Genomic DNA, 20,207 nt, shown 5'->3' with positions numbered 1-20,207 from the left:
CTAAACTATGCAAAAGTTCAATTCTGTACAAACTTTCTCGCTTTCCGACTGTTCTGCACAAGAGAGGTGCGCTGAACCAACGCGTGCCAGAGGGGGCTGATGAGCTCTGCGGGGAGAAACTGCCTGGACTCTCCGCCAGCGGACACCTCAGAGGGACCGCCTCGCTCCCGGGAGCAGGGGCCGGTGTCCCAAGGCCCGCTGTCCCCGGAGGCTGTGTCCTCGCTGCCGCTGCGCGTGGGGGCTCGGATCTGCAGGCCCTCTCCTTTCCCAGACAGGGCCCGCCCGCGGCGCCCACTCCAGAGAGGCAGGTCCAGGCGGGAGGCGCCTCCCGGGAGAAACAGGGAGCGGTCCCAACTGCACAGAGGCTCCGGCACCGCCCTCCTCGCCCGGCTTCATCCCCCGTCCGTTCGTGTACACACACGCACGGCGACCCCACCCAGGATCCAAAGCAAGATTTAAAAGGACGTCTTTGCGTCTTCCACAGCTCCCTATCATCATACAAGGGGGATTAGAAGCCGGTGAGAAAAACTTTCCACCGTCCTGCGCGTTTCTGCAGCCCTGTTCCCTGGCCGAGGTGGGTTCACGTCCTGCTCTCTCTCCTCCTCCTCCTTGTCAGTAGTTTTACCAAGAGCGTTTGGGCCCCTTCTTAGCAGAGGCAGTGTGGGGCTCCTCGGGGAGGCGTTTGCAGAACCGGGTTGGAGCCGCTGAGGAATGGGAAGAAAGGTGAGTCTTGTTCTTCTATGAGTTAGCGAAGTCTGCATTCCCACCCTGAGATTTACTTCCCGCAGCTGAGCAGAGATGGCTGCGTGAAAGTCTAGTGCCTAGAATGTAGGCTCAGAGGAGGGTGCAGAATTGGCGAACGGAATGGAAGCCCGGGAAGGCCTGCATTTGCTCACACCTAAGGATTCTTTACTTGGTACACAGGTTGATCGCCAGATTTATGAAGCAGGCCTTCCTTGTCCAGTTTTTGCCAGCATAACTGCCTTTTGGGACTTGCGTTTTTGTTTTCTGGTGACTCACTTCTGTCTCCTCACCCTTAACCCACTCGCAGCCAGGGTTGCAAAATTCTGGGAGACACTGCCAACAGCCTCCTTTCTAAGCTTTCTTACTAGAATGTTGGGATCCTCAACCTCTTTACTCTGAGACAGCGTGTCTTGTGGTAACACATGGGCAAAACAGAGCATCTTTATTTAGGAAGGACAGTAAAAACAGTTTCAGCATCATTCTGGGTCTAGGGAAATCTCAAATGAGGCAAGACCCTCCCTCTGTGTCCTTAAGAACCTTATAATCAAGTCATAAATGTAATCACTAGAAACTCAAGTGGCATAATTATCTGAACCCCACTGGCCAACTTCCCAGAAGCAGCCTCAAGTATTCGAGGAACTACTTAACTACACACTTACTAACTAGCTCCTGCAGAAGGACAGTTTTGTTACACACACTTTATTTTAAGCAACTCTTTTTCACAGGTAAAATATTTTTGAAATTCATGGAAATATTTAGTAGGTTTCCTTAAACAGCAACTTTCAATGGCACCTTTAAAATTAGTTTTAATTTTCTAGAAATTGCTAGTGTGGAATATGAAAGCCGTGTGGTACATTGGAAAGCTTCTAGTCCCTGGACACCAGATGTTCTTGGGCCAGTGCAGAAACACCTCAGTTTCCTCATCTGTACAATGAGGGCTTGATAGATAGTCTCCAGGTCTCCCTCTTTCTTATTCTATGACTTCATGGGGTGGCAGGGTGTTAGTAAGATGGCACTTACAGAAAAGAAGGTACTCTAGTAATGTGGACAAGAGCTATGAAGTTTGGCAGAAAGGACAGGGAAAACCATTCCAGGAAAAGAGGAATGGCTCTGGCTATTGCTGAAAGAGCAGATGTCAGGTTACAAGCAGGCAAAGGTAAGAGATTTGTCAAGTTATTGTTGGAAGCATTTGCCCATGTGATTCAGAAATTAAAGTAGATGGCTAAGAAAGTGGACCAAAGCAGGCCAAATGAAACCCCTCATTAGGAGTTTCCATTTAATCTGTACTTGAGCAAAGAGCAATCTTTGTTAAAGGTTATTCTCAGAAGAACACCTTGAGATATCTGGGAAAGAGAATGGGCACAAAGCTCAGAGTTTGTTGAAAAGTGAATGTGTAATTTTTGTCTTTGTTTGAAAATACACAGGCATGTCAACAAGACTTCGGCCCATTCTCCCTCAGTCATAGTGTCCCCTCTTCCTGAAGACATGATCCTTCTTTTCATTGGATCTTCATCCTCTTTTAACCATTACTTCTGTTAGTAAATTAGTTTCATGCTTATAAACCTAAAAAAAATGTTAGAGTTAAACCAAATTTAGAGATTAGTCACTTCTCTCCATCACCTAATTTTATAATTTGTCTTAAGGACAGAATTAAACATATATACTCTGTATAAAGGGTAAAGGACACCAGCACTTGAGTCCTTAGAAGGAGAACCCTGGGCTTCCTGTGTCTTTGTGCAAGGTGTAAAGAAGAGACAAAGGAAAATTTTCAGGAAAAGGGGAATGACTTTCAAGCTGAAGCTGTCAAAACATTTAAAAGAATATATGATTGGGCTTTTTTCAATTGACAATTGCTTCACCCCTATTAAAATTACTGAGAAGAGATATATATAATTCCTTGTTGTAAGTATTTTGAAATACAAATGAGTAAGCACTTAGATGCATTGTAATGAAATAGTCAAACTTTTTTTTCCCCCAAACCTTTATTTTATGTTTCATCAAAACCTCATTGTGCCAAGCTGAAAAGAAAAGAAAAGAAAAAAAGAAAGAAAAACAATTAGAATGAAAGCAACCATTCGCCATTCACCTAGCTGGCTTTTTGCCTGGTCAACTATGTGGGGGAGGTTGTGAATTCTCCCCAAGCTGTCAAGTGAAATCCTAGAGGTGAGGAAGGGACCTGGCTGTATTCAGAGGTGAAAGACTGCTCCCCAGCACCACAGCGTAAAGCTAACATCAGAGGCTGATCTGTTTGTGTGAGTTGGTGTTTGAACTGGTGTTTCAAGCCATGGGACTATGTGTGTGTGTGTGTGTGTGATGTGGGAATGGAGTACCTTATCTCTGCCTTTAGGTGATTTATCAGAGAAGGATCCTGTTGATCAAGTCATCTTGATCCCCACAGACTGGGAGTTGGCAGCTTCTTCTGTAGTCTGGGATTGCTGAGGCCTTAGGGGTGTTGTATGGGCCTGGCAGTGTCCTCCCCACCCAATGACTGGCTTATAGCTCTTTAGAACTCACTTCTTCAGCATCTATTTAAAAAGTAATAAGTAATATATGATTCACTTAAAGTAGGTACCACTCAAATCGTGGGTTTGCCTACAAAAGGAAAGTCAGCATTAGGACACTCTCTTAGATACCGGTAGAGGCCCCACTCAGCGAGCCCCATGTCTTGTTGATTCTCTCTGTACCTAAAGGACTTTGAACTTTGGTATTTGGCAGAACAGTTGTGTGGGCAGAGATGCCTATCCCTTCCTTTCAGAGACTTCAGTGACTCTGAGGCACCAGGTACTGAGGAAGAGGCAGTTTGTGGCTGTGTGCTTGGTCCTTTTCTCACTTCCTTAGACTTTTTTCCTTTTAGCTCAGAATTTGGGTGGAGATGCAGGAAAAAGGGAAGAGGACAGGGGAAAAAAGTGACGCTTAAGCAGGACTCTGCCTCACCACAGCTGAAAACCTGTGAAGTTTGCCTTTTTCAGGTTTGCCATGCTGCCCACTTTTCTCCCTCCTCAAATCCTTAGGCCATTCCAGTTACCAAAAACTATTCTTCTTTTTTTAAGATTTTATTTACTTATTTGGCGGGGGCAGGAAGGGTATGTCAGTAGGGAGGGGCAGAAGCAGACTCCCTACCAAGCAGGGAGCCTGATGTAGGGCTTGATCCCAGGACCCCTGGATCATGGCCTGAGCTAAGGCAGATGCTTAACCGACTGAGCCACCCAGGCGCCCCCTACCAAAAACTCTTCTTAAGATAGCCTCTAAAGTATAAGCACAAGCATGTGTGAATCACAGACAGCTGTTTAAGGAGCTAATCCTCCTAGGGATTTTTGCATTAGAATAGGAACCAATACCTAAGAAATGAAGGTCAGGATTTACCAGTAATACCAGAAGCAGAGTTTTCTGGGAACCTTGAAAGCCTTCCTGCTCTACCAGGGAATTAGGCCTACCTTGTTTGGTAACTGGTACCAAACCCAATTGTGTCTGTAAGTCTTAAGAGAAGCCAGGAGAGTTTGTATGGTTGGGATCTCCAAAGTGAGATCAGGTGGTACATTTCTAGAAGCAATGAGGGATAACAAGAAGAACCTGGGGCCTAGGAGTCAGTCACTCTGAGATACTAAGAATGCAGAGATGAATGACACAATTATTCTTCTCTCTAAGGGTTCCATCTAATGGAGAGACAAGAAGACTAATTAATCATCAAAGGATGATGGCTAATGGACTGTTTGCCAACCTAAAGTAAAGCCAGATCCATCCCACCCATGTTGTAAGAACTCCAGACCAGCTCACATTCTTCTCCGATTATTCCTGAAGTTCCCAGGGGGTGTAAACGTATTTGCAAACTAGCCCCTTTAACCTAGACAGTGAGGCTGCCATTTACTTCTTTCTTGCTCCACCTCCCTGGGTGAGGTCTATCCCTGCCCTACAAAGGGGCCCATGCTGCTGAAAATGTCGAAAGATGCCAGCACGCAGTGTCCTCTTCCTTTTTGATAGAGCAAATGGTCTGACCTTTTGCTCTAGCTCTTGTCCAGACTTTCCTCAACTCTGTCCCAACGGGATCCTCATGTTGGGGAAGGTACTTTACTTCCCGACCTACCCCCATACCACCTCCGGTCAACCACGGGGTGAACTTCTTCACACTAACTTGCTGTGTGCTTTCTGAATCTTAGAGAGATTTAATGAAACAACCTTGATTTTTATGAAAGTTGTTACTGCAGTGCCCTCCTCGCTCTAGGCTCCAGGAGGCTGGGTCAGAGGGGATGTGAATGGAGTACACTGTAGTCCTTGGCCACCACTGCTCCATGGCCTTGGCATCTTTCTCCCTCCTCTCATCATGTCCTTCTCTATGGATGAATCCTTTCCTGGGACATCACAGACTCTTACACAGCTAGGCTTCACTCAGGCTGACTCACCAGCTTTTCACACACAACAGGACACATCTGAAGTCTAGAGTCAATGCAGCTTTAAGCCGTCAGCTTGGGATTGCTGCTCTATGCTTGCCTCAGCGTGGTGTGTACTGGGTACAGAGAAGCCCCAAAGGAAGATGTGGGCAACTTCTCCTGGGATGGGCTGGTATTGAGGAAAGCCCATCAGACTCAGAGGAGGTGTTGCTCAAGCCAAGTCTGGAAAGATGAGTAGTTCCTCTCCCTGAAGATAAGGAGTTTGAAGTCTGACAGCACCATCCCTCTGCTGTTTGATCAGGGAGTTTCCTTCATAAGAAAAACTGACTTACGTAGCACCCACCTCACACAGTTCTGGTGACGGTCAAATATAATGTGTGTGAGAGATTCATAAAACCAAAGGCAATGACTATTATTATGATGATAATTATTACGATGATTTCAAGTGCAGTTATTTTATTGGCAGGCCGCCTGTCTTTATTGACACCTCAGAGACAGGCAGACTGAAAACTTGAAGGTAGATGGATGACAACCGAGGGTTGAGGATTTTTTAAAAATAGCACTGTTGGAGATTCAGCACCAGCGGAGGTGGTTACTGAGGGTCCGTGAAACAGTTGGCATCCTGCTGCTGCCTGATATTTGAAACTGTAGGATCTTTATTAAGTGATCCCAGTAAACTTTGACCCAGTTGGCTTGTTTCTGTTCAATCAACAAATCCATTTTGTGAGTAGATGCAATATCGGTGTTGCATTGATGGTGGAGATAATCAATTTTGCAACTGCGTTACAGAGAACAGAAGATTGAGTGCTCAGGATTAATCTCTTGTGAACAGGTAAGGATGAAAGGAAGGAGAAGCCCTGGAAATACGGCAAGGAGACTTCTGAGGTTTAGTGGCTGGAAGGTTGAGGTCAGGGGCAGGGTACCAAGAGCTGTCACATAATCTTCTCTAGGAATGCTTTCCTGGTTCTGTGGAATTGATGAAAGAGCCTACTTAGCATCTTTTCATGAAACCAAATTATGTGGGTAAAAACAAAGGACAGTGGGACAGCATCCTGCTGAGAGGCCACATCTTACTCTGTAGGCTTCCTCCAACAGGGTTCTTAGAGATGGCCCATAAGATCAGAAACAACATCTTCTGGATCCAGATCACCGCATGTCCTGTCATGGGCAAGAGTCGGAACCACAAACATCAGAAAAAGGCAACTGTGGGACAAAAGGCCATGTTTATCAAAGTTGGCCTCCCAGAACAAATCTCTAATTCATGTGGGTTAATGTTTGACCCAGTCATGCCCAGGGAAAAGGTGAATGACTCTCCTCATTTGTCCAAGAGCAGTGTCCTTGGTTTTTATGTGTCTGCCAGTACCAGGGATCTTTAGACCTAGTCTTCCCTCCCCGTTCATCTGATCACTATATAATCAGAACCGAGAGGGGCCTCTAGGTTCGCACAGCTGGAACCCATCTCCAGGAACAAACAGCTGGAACCCATCTTCAGTTGGAGGGAAACTTCCAGACTTTTGTAAGACTCTTCCACCTGGGTAATCTATTTCTCTATATGTTTATATGTATACTATTTCTAGACATCCATCCATTTCAATGAAACCATTTTTTCCCTTTTAAAAACTCTTGGCCCAAGTTCATGAATTAAGAAGGAAACAAATTAGATTCTAAAGTTTAAAATGCAAACAGATTTCTTCTGGCATAGCCTAAATATGGATAAAGGGAAATTAGTAAGACTGGGAGCAAGTGGTGATTTAGGAGGGATTCCTAAATTGTGATAAAGTCCCCAAAGATCTAGGAAAAACATCTGTTGAAGGGTTATCTGGAGCCTTTGCCCCAACATTTTATGTGGCTTAACAAGGAAAGAAACAGAGAGTATACTTTTAGCTCTGTTTTCTCGTAATCTTTCCTGCGAATTTCTTACCTTAAGAAAGTTTTGGATGCTCTTTGAAAGCACAATGGAACAGCACATGCCAAGATCAAAAAAAGGTATACTGGCGGGTTGAAGAGAAGAAAGAAGGAAGGAGATAGAGAGAGGAATATACATTGGGTGGGAAGCTTCCAGTTTGAAGAATATTGCCCTAGAACATATAAAAGCATGAAGGTGTATTTATGGAAGTTGTAACTGTAGTTATAATCATAAACTGTTAACTCCCTGGTGCATAAAATTTGATGGATCTCTTGAATACAAAACATTGCCTGTGGGGAGAGAAAGAGTATATTAATTTTTGTGCAGACCAAGGGTTTGGTTTGAGACAGAAGGTGAAATTAGTTTAAAAAACAAATTGTGGGACAAATTCCACTGACAAAAATATGACAGTTATGTGCTTGGGTATAGAAGGATATGTGTGAATGAGTTTGACCACCAGATGGGAGGCTCTGCACACTTGGCCTAGGCAGATTCACTTCTGCACCCCATATAATCTCTTACTTGTTTTCTCCCAGTTCCATTTCAACCCCCATTTGGGGGAAATTTAGTATGGAATATATATATATATAAGTGAGGAAGTTATGAGTGGGAGAGCAGATGTTGATACCGGTAACCCTAGTGTATACTTGCTAGGATTTGATTTCTGGTTGTCTTAGGGAACTAGGATTACAATAAACCTGGGCAAACCTTAGCTGAGTTGTTAGAGAATGAATGTGCAAATTCTGCAAATGAGAAACAAAGATATCCCTTAATCTCTAAGACTGAGACATGAGGGCCTTCAACCTCCAACAAGCAACTGCTTTTTTTTTTTTTAAATATTTTATTTATTTGACAGAGAGAGACACAGCGAGAGAGGGAACACAAGGAGGGGGAGTGGGAGAAAGAGAAGCAGGCCCCCTGCCAAGCAGGGAGCCCGATGTGGGGCTCCATGTGGGGCTCGATCCCAGGACCCTGGGATCATGACCTGAGCCAAAGGCAGACTCTTTTTTTTTTTTTTTAAAGATTTATTTATTTATTTGAGACAGAGAATGAGAGACAGAGAGCATGAGAGGGAGGAGGGTCAGAGGGAGAAGCAGACTCCCTGCTGAGCAGGGGGCCCGATGCGGGACTCGATCCCAGGACTCCAGGATCATGACCTGAGCCGAAGGCAGTTGCTTAACCAACTGAGCCACCCAGGCGCCCCAAAGGCAGACTCTTAATGACTGAGCCACCCAGGTGCCCCAAGCAAATGCTTTTTTAAGGATGTGAAACACCTATGTAGTGTCAGTCCAATGCCTTAACTAGAGGTGGTCTGTGGGCTTGGCTTACCTGCTGAGCCTTAAGGAATGATGCATCTCAGTTAACCTGTTAGCTATTTCTTCCGGCTGGTGCCTTTTGCCACCAACTAAACTTACACAGAAACTTGTCTCTGCAATCCCATTCTAGTGGAAGAAAAAGAAAGGAAAAGAAAAGGCTCTTTTATGCTTAATGAGAACTGTGGAATTTCAGGCCTTAACAGTTAGCGACTCTCTCTTTTTACAGATGAACAAATTTAGGCCTGGAGAGGAAAATGAAGTCAATCATTAAAAACATAATTATTGAGGCAGGCACTGTGATTCAAGGTGACTAAGATGGGCTCTGCCCTCCTATTGATTACACACCAGTAGGAAACACTGACAAGTAAACAGGTCATTGTTTGCCCAAGACCACATAGATAATGGCTTGGAAATGGCACCCATGAAACCTGGCAACAGGTAAATCTTTATTTGATGATATCCTTGTGGACAGATCAGCTTTGTGACTTTTGTTTGCTTTGACACTTATATTTAGTAAAGTGTCCTTGATCTTAATATCTAAAGCATAGAGTGTTTGGACAGAGACTCTAGGCAGACCTGCGGGCTCACACTGCCTTCTGTGAGCAGCAGTATCCCCACAATCTGTATAATACTGGCACTTCCTACAAGGACCCACCGTCTCTTCCGTACCCTGGAATGGTTGGGAACATTCCTATACACCACTGCCACTTAGTGACTCTTTTGGGTACTACCAGCTCTGGTTTTACTTCCTGATTTTTTTTTTTTTTAACTCTGGGACTCTGACTCTGCCAGAGAGCTGTGACTGTGTGACCTCTAAGGTCCTTTCTACCTTGAGATCCTGTGATTCTACAATTACCTTTGACTTTAGAAGGCAATTTTTGTCCATTGCTGAGCAAGAAACTTAGTTGATTTCAAATCAGTAAAACTTTGATGAGGTCTTCCAAAAAACTAAAAAAAGAAAGCACACCCAGGAGACTGAAAAGCACAATATAAACTTTTTTTAAATTTTTATTTATTTATTTCCAGAGAGAGGGAACACAAGCAGGGGGAGTGGGAGAGGGAGAAGCACGCTTCCCACCGAGCAGGGAGCCCGATGCGGGGCTCGATCCCAGGACCCCAGGATCATGACATGAGCTGAAGGCAGACGCTTAACGACTGAGCCACCCAGGTGCCCCTCAGCTGCTATTTATATCAGTATTGTGGAATAGTCAAAAGATTTCTTAGCAGGGCACCAAATCTGTTTATAGTTATTATGAAACAGATAAGGTGGATCAATGCCAAATGTTGATGAGAAAGAGAGCTCACTTTGCTTACTCTTGTCACATGTCTTTCCATGTAACCAGCAAAACCCCAGATTCCCTTGTTTTTCTGGATTCACAGTCATACTCCCAGGGCTGTTTAGCAACACTACAGGCTTAGTGTTTTGTTATAATCTATATTTGTTTAATTCAACACACTAGGACCTATGGCCTCTGTGAAGGCTACAAAATTATTTGATATGAAAATCATGTTTATGACTTACACACAAGAAAGCACAAAATAAAAATTAATAATTTAATGTCTATGAAAATGTACCATTTATTTTTAAATTTAGTATTCATAGGAATTATATTACATTTAAGGATAATTTGAAGGTCAAATTTTTCTCCCATTGCAAGAATTTCTCAGTATGTGTGGGGATGATTGCCAAAAAACACCCAACCCAGTCATAAATTAAATGAAGTACTCGCAAACAATTTGAGAAACAGAATTATAAAAATCCTTTTTTTAAATTTTATTTTTGAGAGGGCGAGAGGTGGGTGGGGACAGAAGGAGAGAGAGAATCTTAAGCAGACTCCACACTTAGGGTGGAGCCGAGGCAACATGGGGGCTCAGTCTCACAACCCTGAGATCATGACCTAAGCCAAAATCAAGGGTCTGACACTTAACTCACTGAGCCACCCAGGCGTCCCATAACATCAGTTTCAAATTTACAGTGAAAATCATTTTTATTGTTGGATGTGGGGGTATTCACATATATTTGATATAATGTGTAGGACTATGGTGAATTTCATCATTCCAATTTTAGTATATGTGCTGCCAAAGCGAGCATGGACTATGGTGGTTTTTAAAGGCTCTGAATATTCTTTACAATTTTCTCCAAAGAACTAAAGGTATAATCAGAAACTAACCTGCTGCAAACACCAAGTATCTCTCAATTCTCAAATCTTCAAATTTCATAAGAAATACAATCTTAAAAGCTCATTAAAAATTGTTCTGTGTTTTGTTATAATCTATATTTGTTTAATTCTATTTTTAATTATCTATCACTGAGTTAAAATCATGTTCTGGGAAAAAGTACCATGTCTACCCCGTGGGTGTGCGTTTGCGTATCTGACACACCACCCCTGGGATGTGTGAGTTCTAGAGTTTGAGATTGACAGCTCTTTTTTGAGAGATAAAGGCAGCAATCCTCTTCTTCTTTTGAGAAAAATTTGAGAAATTATTGCAGCAAATTGTAAGGTCTTTGACTTGATGAAAAGATCTAAGGAGGGGGGCCAGGCTGGCTCAGTGGCTATAGCATGTGACTCTTGATCTCAGGGTTGTAAGTTTGAGCCCCATGTGTGTCATAGTTTACTTAAAAAAAAAAGAAAGCCTAAGGAGTTGTTTTGGGGTTTGTTTTTGTTTTTAGCACATGGTAACATCATTTGCCTATGGTGTAACAGTCTATGTACACGTGCAGGGAAAATTCGACAATATTCTTTGAGAATAATCCAAAGTGTTTCCAATGCAAGAAGCACCTAGGGAAAAGCTTTTATTCTTTTTCCAGTCCTCTGTAAGAGTTGACCCCAGACGGACCCAAAGGATTACATGGGTTCTTCCATGTTCCTTCCTGGTCTTTCTAAATGGTACATCATAATTCCACCTTTGGCCATGAAACACTTCTTGGGGAACTAGGTCTGTCTCCCTTCACCTGAAGATCAAACTGCTCTCAGATGCTCTTCTCACAGCCAGCCGACTGACTGACTTGAGTACCTAGAATCCTGTCTTCAACAGTCCTCTGATTGACCCTTCCCTGGGCTCAGGGTTCCCTAAAAGTCCCCCTTCTTCATAGCTCTCACCTCCTATCTTACTGTCTCATCTCAGGAAATTGGAGCTCCCAACCCTTCCCCATGGATGCTACAACCTCTTTGAGGGAGGCATTTGGTGTGTCTCGATGGTCTTTGCGATCCAGGACCTAGCACAGTGGTCTGATACCTGCAGGGGCGTGTGTAAAGTTTGTTATTATAGTAATTGATAAATGAATTACAGAGTGTGGGTGGATTTTGTAATGCTATGACTGACCACAGGGTAGATAAATACTCAGCAATTCTGAGGGATAGGAAAGAATGGTTGGGGTAGGAAGTTGTGTTCAGGAAACATTTTTTTTTCCCCAAGATTTATTTATTTGTCAGAGAGAGAGAAAGAGGGAGATAGAGCATAAGCAGGGGGAGCAGCAGGCAGAGGGAGAGGGAGAAGCAGGTTCCTCGCTGAGCAGGGAGCCCAACGCAGGACCCTGGGATCATGACCTGAGCCGAAGGCAGACGCTTAACCGACTGAGCCACACAGGCGCCCCTCAGGAAACTTTTAAATAGACTTTCCAAAGAAAGGGATTGACGAAAAGTTTAGGATTAATGAGGAAGGGAAAAGAAAAGATGTAATTAGCTGACTGAAGATACCTGATTCGTGTCAGAGAGGAAAGTCCCTGGTGATGGGCCTGGGGCCCTGTTGTTGGTCTTCATGCTGGGTCCGGGTCTGACCCCACCAGCCCTGACTCAGGATGACTCCAGGTACAAACGCTTCCTGACCCAGCACTATGATGCCAAACCAAGGGGCCGGAATGCCAGATACTGTGAAAGCATGATGGAGAGACGAGGCCTGACCACACCCTGCAAAGACATCAACACCTTTATTCATGGCAACAAGGGCAGCATCAAGGCTATCTGTGGAAATAAGAATGGAAATCCTTAAGCTTTAAGACTAAGCAAGTCTCCTTTCCAGGTCACCACCTGCAGGCATGTAGGAGGGTCCCCTCGGCCTCCTTGCCGGTACAGAGCTACCCCAGGGTTCAGACACGTTGTTGTTGCCTGTGAACACGGCTTGCCTGTCCACTTTGATGAATCCTTTTTCCGTCCATAACCAGAGGCCACAGCTGGCTTTGCTCTCCTTTTCTTGCATTTCCCTCCACATCCCAGAACGGCAACATTTATGGCCAGGGGCCCAGAGAATGAGCTGCCTGGATCTCTTGTTTTCCATTTTACAACACATCTAATAAATAAAAGTGTCTCTGAAATCAGTAAGAATCAAAGTCTTCCCACTAATTATTGGCCTATTAATCTTACCCCATTTTCTCGATTCAACTGCTCCCTGAGAGGATTGGATAGAATAGGAATGCCCTTTTCCTTATCGGTCAGTTCCTTATCAGTCAGTAAGGAGGTGGACTTTAGCTTTCTGTAAAGGTAAGGTGATTAGATTCATCTTACAGAGAGAACTAGGAAAATTCCAGGGCTCCTGGCAACTAAACAGAATTTTCAGAAGGGGCAAATAATAAGCCAATATTACTTTTACAAATATTAAACCTTGAGGAGAACAGTTTAGGACTAAATACCAACAGATTCATTCCACTTTCTCTCTTTCACACACATGTGTGTGAATGCCAAGGGGCAGCCACCTCTCGTCTTAAGCAGGAGGTAATTTTTTGATGTTGCTTTGAATGGAATGTTCCTAGGGTATTCTCATGACTATTTTATATAAGGATCAAAAAGTGATTATTTTATTATTTACTTATTTATTCATTATTACATTATTTTCTCCTTAATCTCTTACTTTATTGACCAAGGTCTGGCTACTTTGAGATCTTAGGGAAGTCATAGAAAGATTCCAAACATTATCCCGTATACTTCTTCAACTAGATTTGGTTTTCAAGTAAACATACACTTAGGTTGACGACACTCTCTTTGTAAAATATACTAATAGATCCACCGGTTAAGTGATTAACTTCCTATTAACTTAATTTCTATCAACTGGTGCCTCAATATTTTATTTGGAAAGTAGTTAATAAATTACAGTTACAAGTCACAGTTTTGCTATCTTGTGAATATGTAACTATTGTGGTCACAGTATTCCCAACGGTGGCCTCCCCTGCTGCCCACATTGCCCTGAAATGGGCCCAAAACCCTAGTTGCTCAATACTCAGGTTATAGACCAGTATCTAGGTGCCACCCAGGAGAGCCCGGCCTTGCTGAAAATATTCAGATTTTGGGAAGAAGTGATGGAGGAGTAGGTTACTAGTGTACACTCAGCCCATGAATCTGTCCACTTTGAGTTTCTATTTCAAAATTGAAAACACTGTCTGTAGTTAGGGAGAAGAGTTTTCCAAACCTCTCTTATTAGAAAATTTGCTTGTTATAAAATCTCAAAAACCCCTTAAGGAATAAGAAAATTCCAGTTTTTGGTAGAATATTGGGACCCTTTCTCAGGTTCTCCAACCAGTACGATCTCCCTGATATGAAGTGAAGTGACTTCCATACAGATCATTGCCCCACTCAAGCTCTTGATAGAGAAGGTCAAAGGTCTGGACCGTTATTACATTGATCACAACATATTTATGAAAACTGATGTCTTCTCCAAACATCTGCTTAGAGCATTAATCATTGCATACTCTGCTCTAGTGTTAAGGCAAATGACCGTTTCCTGGGAAATCGCATGGCAGTGGGATGGGGGTGCTTCCTGTCCTGCTGATGGAGCTAACAGCTATGGAGCCAGTCCTAGTACTTTTTGCTCTGCGTCTCTTGTTCTCTCACCGTCAAAAGCTATTTAGAATGAAATATCAAGTCACAGGCAGGTCATTTTATCTCGAGTGAATCATTTGAGGAACTGAAGTGCTGGTCGGCTGTACTTTATTGACTTTGCAAGGAAAAGAGAAGAAAAACCTCAAAAATGTCAAATCCTTCGAGGAATGGTGGCATTCAAGGAAGAAAATTCCATGCAACTTGGAGAGAACAAATTTCTCTAGAGACACAGCGGAAATTCTAGTAGGCTTTTTAAAAAAAAGCCTTATATGGGGCACTTGGGTGGCTCAGTTGGTTAAACGTTTGCCTTTGGCTCAGGTCATCATCCCAGGGTCCTGGGAAGGATCGAGCCCCGCATTGGGCTCTCTGCTTGGCGGGGAGCCTGCTTCTCCCTCTCCCGCTCCCCCTGCTTGTGCTCGCTCTCTCGCTCTCTGTCAAATAAGTAAATAAAATCTTTTTTAAAAAGGCTTATAGTTTCTTGGGAATATAAGTACTCTACAAAATAAAGGGGAGGGGGTCCAAAATATATGCAATTTGCTGTAGTCATTCACTATTTTTATCAGATTGAAGGAAGCAAAGGAACCCAAGAAGAATGGAAATTGTGAAAAGATCATTGCCAACACTTACTAAACACTTAGCAGGGGCTAGGCATTGTGATAAGCACTTTACATTGATTTTATCATTTATTCTTCATAACATCTCTAAGAGGTAGGGATTGTGATTATGCTCATTTTACTTATGAGAAAATATGCCGAGGGCTTAAGTAATTTCCCCAAGGTCACACAGTTAATGTGGCAAAGCTAGGTCTTTGGGATCACAATATCCAAATTAGTTCTTATTGAGAGTCAATCTGGTGCAGCAGAAAAAGCCTTTGGGACAAGCTCTGACCAAAAAGTATGTGTTGGGATGATTTGGGGATCATTTGATTTTCTGTTGTACCTAGAGCCTTGAGATGTACCCATTGATGTTTACATGGGATTTCGGGTGGCAAATATTTTCCCCTGTCTTGTTAAATCAGTCAGTTGGTGTGGCTGAGGCCATGGGTTTGCTCTTGCATGAATAGTTTACGTCTTCTCTGTAGCCAGTTATTTTGCTAAGACATGATCTCAGTCACAAAGAAGCAGGATGAGAAAAAGTAGACAGAACTGTGCAAGATGAGAGGTACAAGATTAGATTTGGGGAAAACAACCTAAAGTACACCACTGTGATGAAACCATTACCCGAGGGCTAAGTGCGCCTTCGGAAGTTATATCCATTGGTGCTGGGCTGAGGGGTAAATTGAACATCATTTCTCCCTGCCCCCTTCCTCTTGCAGCTCCTTCCTTCCCTCTCTTCCTGACTCCATTTCTCATATCAGCTACAGGCACAAGCAATGACCTAGAACTTTACAACTTTCTGTGTAGAGGCAGAAGCCAGCTGTGAACCTAGGAGGTGGCATGGAAAAGAGAGATGGTTCTGTTTCATTATGGTCATTACCACTAACCAAAGTGTAGGCTTAGGTGGAACAGACTGCAGGTCCCTCATCAGCCATTTCAGTCCCTTACGCATGTGATCCGGCACCATGAAGCAGCTTCTCTGAAAATGAAGGACAGTAGTACCCAGAGGTATCATCCCAGGAATTCAGCTGAGGCTGGACGTGGACTGCACGTGTAGAAATGGGCCTGTCTGACTCAAAAAGTTGCCCTGGCTACTTTGGGTTGCTCACTCCCTGTTGAATGGAGCTGATTTTTCTTTGCCCTAGTGAGGCAGCCCTGCCCCACAGCAAGAGTCAAGTAGTTCAAGGTTTGACTCCATGTCAGTCCCAGACTGACAGCCAGAAGGCAGCGTCTAGCTAGTTAGTGTTGGTGAGTGACCCCCACCTTTGCTCCCGCCCTATTCCACCCCTGATTGAATTCTGTTGCTAGAGACAAGCAACTCTGAGCATAAACATCGTTGGTATCTTGAATATTTAGGAAGTGGGATGGGAGAAGCAGTCAGAGGATGGTGGAAAGAGTACAGATTTTAGAGCCAGATAGACCTGGTTTCCTTTCTTTAGTCAACCAAAGCAGTGTTCTAAAATCTTTATCACAGTGCTTTTTTTGTTGTTGCTCCAGAGGTTTCTGTTTGTTTGTTTTTTAACTCTGTAAAACAAATGTTTATTCCCACCATCAAGAGAGGTCAACACAAAGATCTTGTAACCAGGGAATATGGATAATTACCAATAGCTGTGGACAAGACAGGCAGAGCATCAAGGATAGATGCATGACAATAGACTCTATCACCAGGGCCTAGTGTTTGGGGTTGTACATAGACACAGGGGGGAAAAAAAAAGACACAATCCACGTCCTTTTTTGTGGAGATTGTGCTGTTTAAATTCATTTTTTAAATGTTTCTTAGCTTAGTGGTCAATTCCACAAGCCTGGAAAATACCTTCACTCACTATATCCATTTCATTTCATTTGTTCACGAGCTCACTCATTTCATTTATTTATTCAGCCAATATTCACTACCTTCAAAGCACGGTGGCTGGGTACTCTGCTTTTGTAGGGGTTCTTTACAGAGGATGAACAGGATTTCCAAAATGACCTGATTTTAATACCACAGGAAGAATAGCCGCAGGAGAGGAAAGGCTAACCCCAGTATTACTCTGGCCTCTTTTCTGCACCTTCCTCAATTCCAGATGTAAGGAATGAAAATCAGTTCACAAACTTGCTCTGAAAAATCATGAGTCTATCCAAATTTTCGGGAATCAGAGTCTCCAGAGGACCAAAAACTCCAAAGATCTTATGACCAGAGAATAACCTCAAGAGACGGTCAACTCCAGTTTCACCTAGATCTGCCTTTTCTTCCCGTTCCTTCTCTGACCACGGAGGCCAGATGCCCTGGACGGCCACGCGGTCAGTGCCTGTCCTGAGTGGCTGTACTTGCTGCAGCAAGTTCTCTCCATGAAAGAGAATGGTTCTTGTTTTCAGAGAAAAGCATGTTTTGCAAACTCTTTGCTCTTGGGAAAGCAGACGGGAAAAGTTGTGAGCAGAGAAGAGTGGGGAACTGGTACAGATAAGGAGGAAAGAGGAGACTAGAGTTGAGGCAATGTCTATTTGCCATTCCCAACACCTCTCCCCACAATGCCTGCATCTCACCTTCCTTTCTCCTGCCCCTTGGGTTTCTGTCTAGGCATCTCCAAGGTAGTGATGGCTCTCCAGAGGACCCGTTCCCTGCTTCTGCTCTGGCTGCTGACCCTGCTGGGGCTGGGGCTGGTACAGCCCTCCTATGGCCAGGATCGCATGTATCAACGATTCCTGCGGCAGCATGTGGACCCTGAGGAGACAGGTGGCAATGACACCTACTGCAACTTGATGATGCAAAGACGGAAGATGATGGTGCGTCAGTGCAAGCGCTTCAACACCTTCATCCACGAAGACATCTGGAACATTCGTAGTATCTGCAGTACCACCAATATCCAGTGTAAGAATGGCAAGATGAACTGCCATGAGGGTGTAGTGAAGGTCACAGACTGCAGGGAGACAGGAAGTTCCAGGGCCCCCAACTGCAGATACCGGGCATCGGCGAGCACTAGGCATGTGGTCATCGCCTGTGAGGGTGACCCGCAATTGCCTGTGCACTTGGACAGATAGACACCAGCTGGCGGCCCTTATGGCCCGGTGGTTGGCCTTGAACTTACTCCTTGAATAGCAGTAAGTAATGCATTTGAGCTGCCCCGGGCTCTGTCTCCTCTATTTCTGGCTCTTTTTCTCTTTATAACCCATTCTGTTAAGCACATTGTATCAAAGAGAAATGGAGACATAAACTTATAATGAGTCTGGGCTTTTCTGTAGTAAACTTTTTGGCTTTCTTTTATAATACTGGTCAGTTTAGCTCTCTCAGATCCTATCCTCTGGAATTTAGTCATTATATGGATTTATACAGCATTTTAAGCATTTCAAAGTACTTTCATCTAAATCATGTCATTTTAATAGCACAGCAATTGTGCGATGTTGCTGATGTTATATGTAGGAGCCCAAAGTTCAGGGACTTGTGGAAAACCATGAAATTAGTGGAAAAGCTGATACAGAAACCCAGTTGAACTGGCTCCTAATCCAGGCCTTTTTCCACTTCATCACGAGGAGCGTTCTGAAAGTAACTGCTTTTGGTTATTCCCAAAAGTCAGCTGTTGGGAGAAGCATTAGAAATTTGGAAATGCATGCTGGCAAAATGAGAGCTCGGTCTGGATAATCTGGCTCCCTTGTTGTGCTGGGGTCTAATGGCATCAAGAAATGATACAAGAGATTTACTTTCTCTCTTCCCAGACTTTTGAATCACTCTAGTAAGTCAGAATATTAGAAATGTTCTAGATCATTTAAGACTCATCCACTCTTCCTGACGGAAACATCTTTCATGTTTTACTTGTAATAAAGACCTTAAACTGCAGATATCTGAGAAGGTTGTGCTACAGTTCTTGTGGGGGGATATTTTTTTTCCTCCTACCCTCTTTTAATTCTTCAGTTTATAAGCATGCACACACCTTAATATCCTCATACATTCTGGTCAAAGACTAATGCCCACCAGATCCATGACCACGACACGGAAACCCTTGTCTCATTTACTCCAGAGGGAATGAACCCTCTCAATGCTCACACCCTTCCCTTCTCCCTTTGACTATTTTAAACAAACTGGGGAACAGAGATGTATGCAGATGCTGGCTGCTAAGGAAAGGAAGTGTGTGTGTGTGTGTGTGTGTGTGTGTGTGTGTGTAAGGACTAAACTGATATCATTTGAATTCCAGCAGAGACTAAAGAAATCTTTTTTAAAATTGATTTGGTATACATATACATTGGGAAATTCTCCCTACAATCAGGCTAGTTAACAAATCTATCACCTCACATAGGGATCCCTTTGTGTGTGTGGTAAGAACACTTAAGATTTACCCTAACAGATTTCAAGTTTATAGTACTGTATTGCCACCTGTTAAGAAAAATTAACTGAGTAAATTGTTTTAAAGTAACTTTTTTTTTTAAGTTTATTTATTTTTAGTAATCTGTACACCCAAGTGGGGCTCGAAACCACAACCCAAGATCAAGAGTCACACACTCCCTGACTGACCCAGCCAGGCAGCCCTTAACTGAGTAAATTTTTAAGATCTTATTGGCTTTATTCAATGATTCATGGATCAGGCAGCGTCCAATCTAGCAGAGAGAAAGGAGCTCCAAGGCAGGAGGAAACAGGAACAAGGATGTCATGCTAGGAAAAAAAGCAGGTCAGTTATTGCAAAGTTACCTTCCTTTAGGGAATGGCAGGGATCTATCAGGCAGATTAACTAGTGCTGAACAAGCAGGTCCTGACTTCTGGCAGAGCCAAAACTGTAGTTAAGTCTCAATTTGGTGATGTGGGGCTTAGCAGAAGCAACTCCTTTTTGAGTTTTAACATACTTACAGTCACTATGCTATACATCAGATCTCCAGAATTTATTCAGTTGCAAAACTGACATTTGACCAACATTTCCCCGTTTCCTCTACTTCCCAAGCCCCTAGTAACCACCACTGTACTCTGCTTCTATGAGTCTGACTATTGCAGATTCCACATATAAGTGAGATCACACAGTATTTGTCTTTCTGTGTCTGGTTTATTTCACTCAACATAATGTCCACCGGGTCCATCCATGTTGTCAAAAGTCACAGGATTTCCTCTCAAGTCTGAATAACTAATACTAAGTCCATTGTCTGTTTATACCATATCTCCTTTATCCATTCACCATCACTAACCATCAGGGAAATGCAAATCAAAACTGCAATGAGATATCACCACACATCTGATATAGGATGGCTATCATTAAAAAAAAAAAAAAAAGGTAAGTGGTGTAAGTGTTAAGTGCCTGACAATAAGCTTTTGATTGCCAAGGCATCCGTTTCAAAGACATCCATCATGTCTTTGAAATGGATGTGTGTCAAATACACACATTCCTAGCTGTACAGCTAGATAAGGAGCGATGGCATCCCACCCACGAAACTCCCCCTTTAGCCCTGGGTGACCCTAGATAACTGACCATTTGTGTGACCCTGCTTTTCCTTTC

General features: G+C 43.4%; 2 protein-coding genes across 5 annotated transcripts; both read left to right on the top strand.

Moving 5' to 3' along the window:
* The first annotated feature begins 20 nt into the window (after positions 1 to 20).
* RNASE4 (ribonuclease A family member 4) lies at positions 21 to 18,568 on the top strand. Of its 4 annotated transcripts, none has more exons than XM_006731371.3 (2): positions 21 to 574; positions 17,315 to 18,568. In XM_006731371.3, the coding sequence occupies exon 2, from the start codon at positions 17,332 to 17,334 to the stop codon at positions 17,773 to 17,775; it is 444 nt and encodes a 147-aa protein (XP_006731434.1). In that variant the 5' UTR covers positions 21 to 574; positions 17,315 to 17,331; the 3' UTR covers positions 17,776 to 18,568. The 4 variants fall into 4 exon arrangements, with proteins under 4 accessions (XP_006731434.1, XP_081686938.1, XP_030881861.1 ...); XM_081830812.1 differs by lacking the exon at positions 21 to 574 and adding an exon at positions 595 to 723; XM_031026001.2 differs by lacking the exon at positions 21 to 574 and adding an exon at positions 6,499 to 6,645.
* ANG (angiogenin) lies at positions 12,054 to 14,408 on the top strand (the record flags this gene model as incomplete). Its single annotated transcript, XM_031025962.2, is given in 1 exon segment — positions 12,054 to 14,408. A coding segment is annotated over 1 exon segment (456 nt), but the record flags the coding sequence as incomplete, so codon positions are not given.
* Positions 18,569 to 20,207: the final 1,639 nt, after the last annotated feature.

The sequence above is a fragment of the Leptonychotes weddellii genome, chromosome 9, assembly GCF_054177405.1.
Source record: "Leptonychotes weddellii isolate Sample4059 chromosome 9, ASM5417740v2, whole genome shotgun sequence".
NCBI classification, from domain to species: domain Eukaryota; kingdom Metazoa; phylum Chordata; class Mammalia; order Carnivora; family Phocidae; genus Leptonychotes; species Leptonychotes weddellii.
The sequence above is the reverse complement of the archived record's forward strand: the minus strand, read 5'-3'. Positions and strand labels throughout refer to the sequence as shown.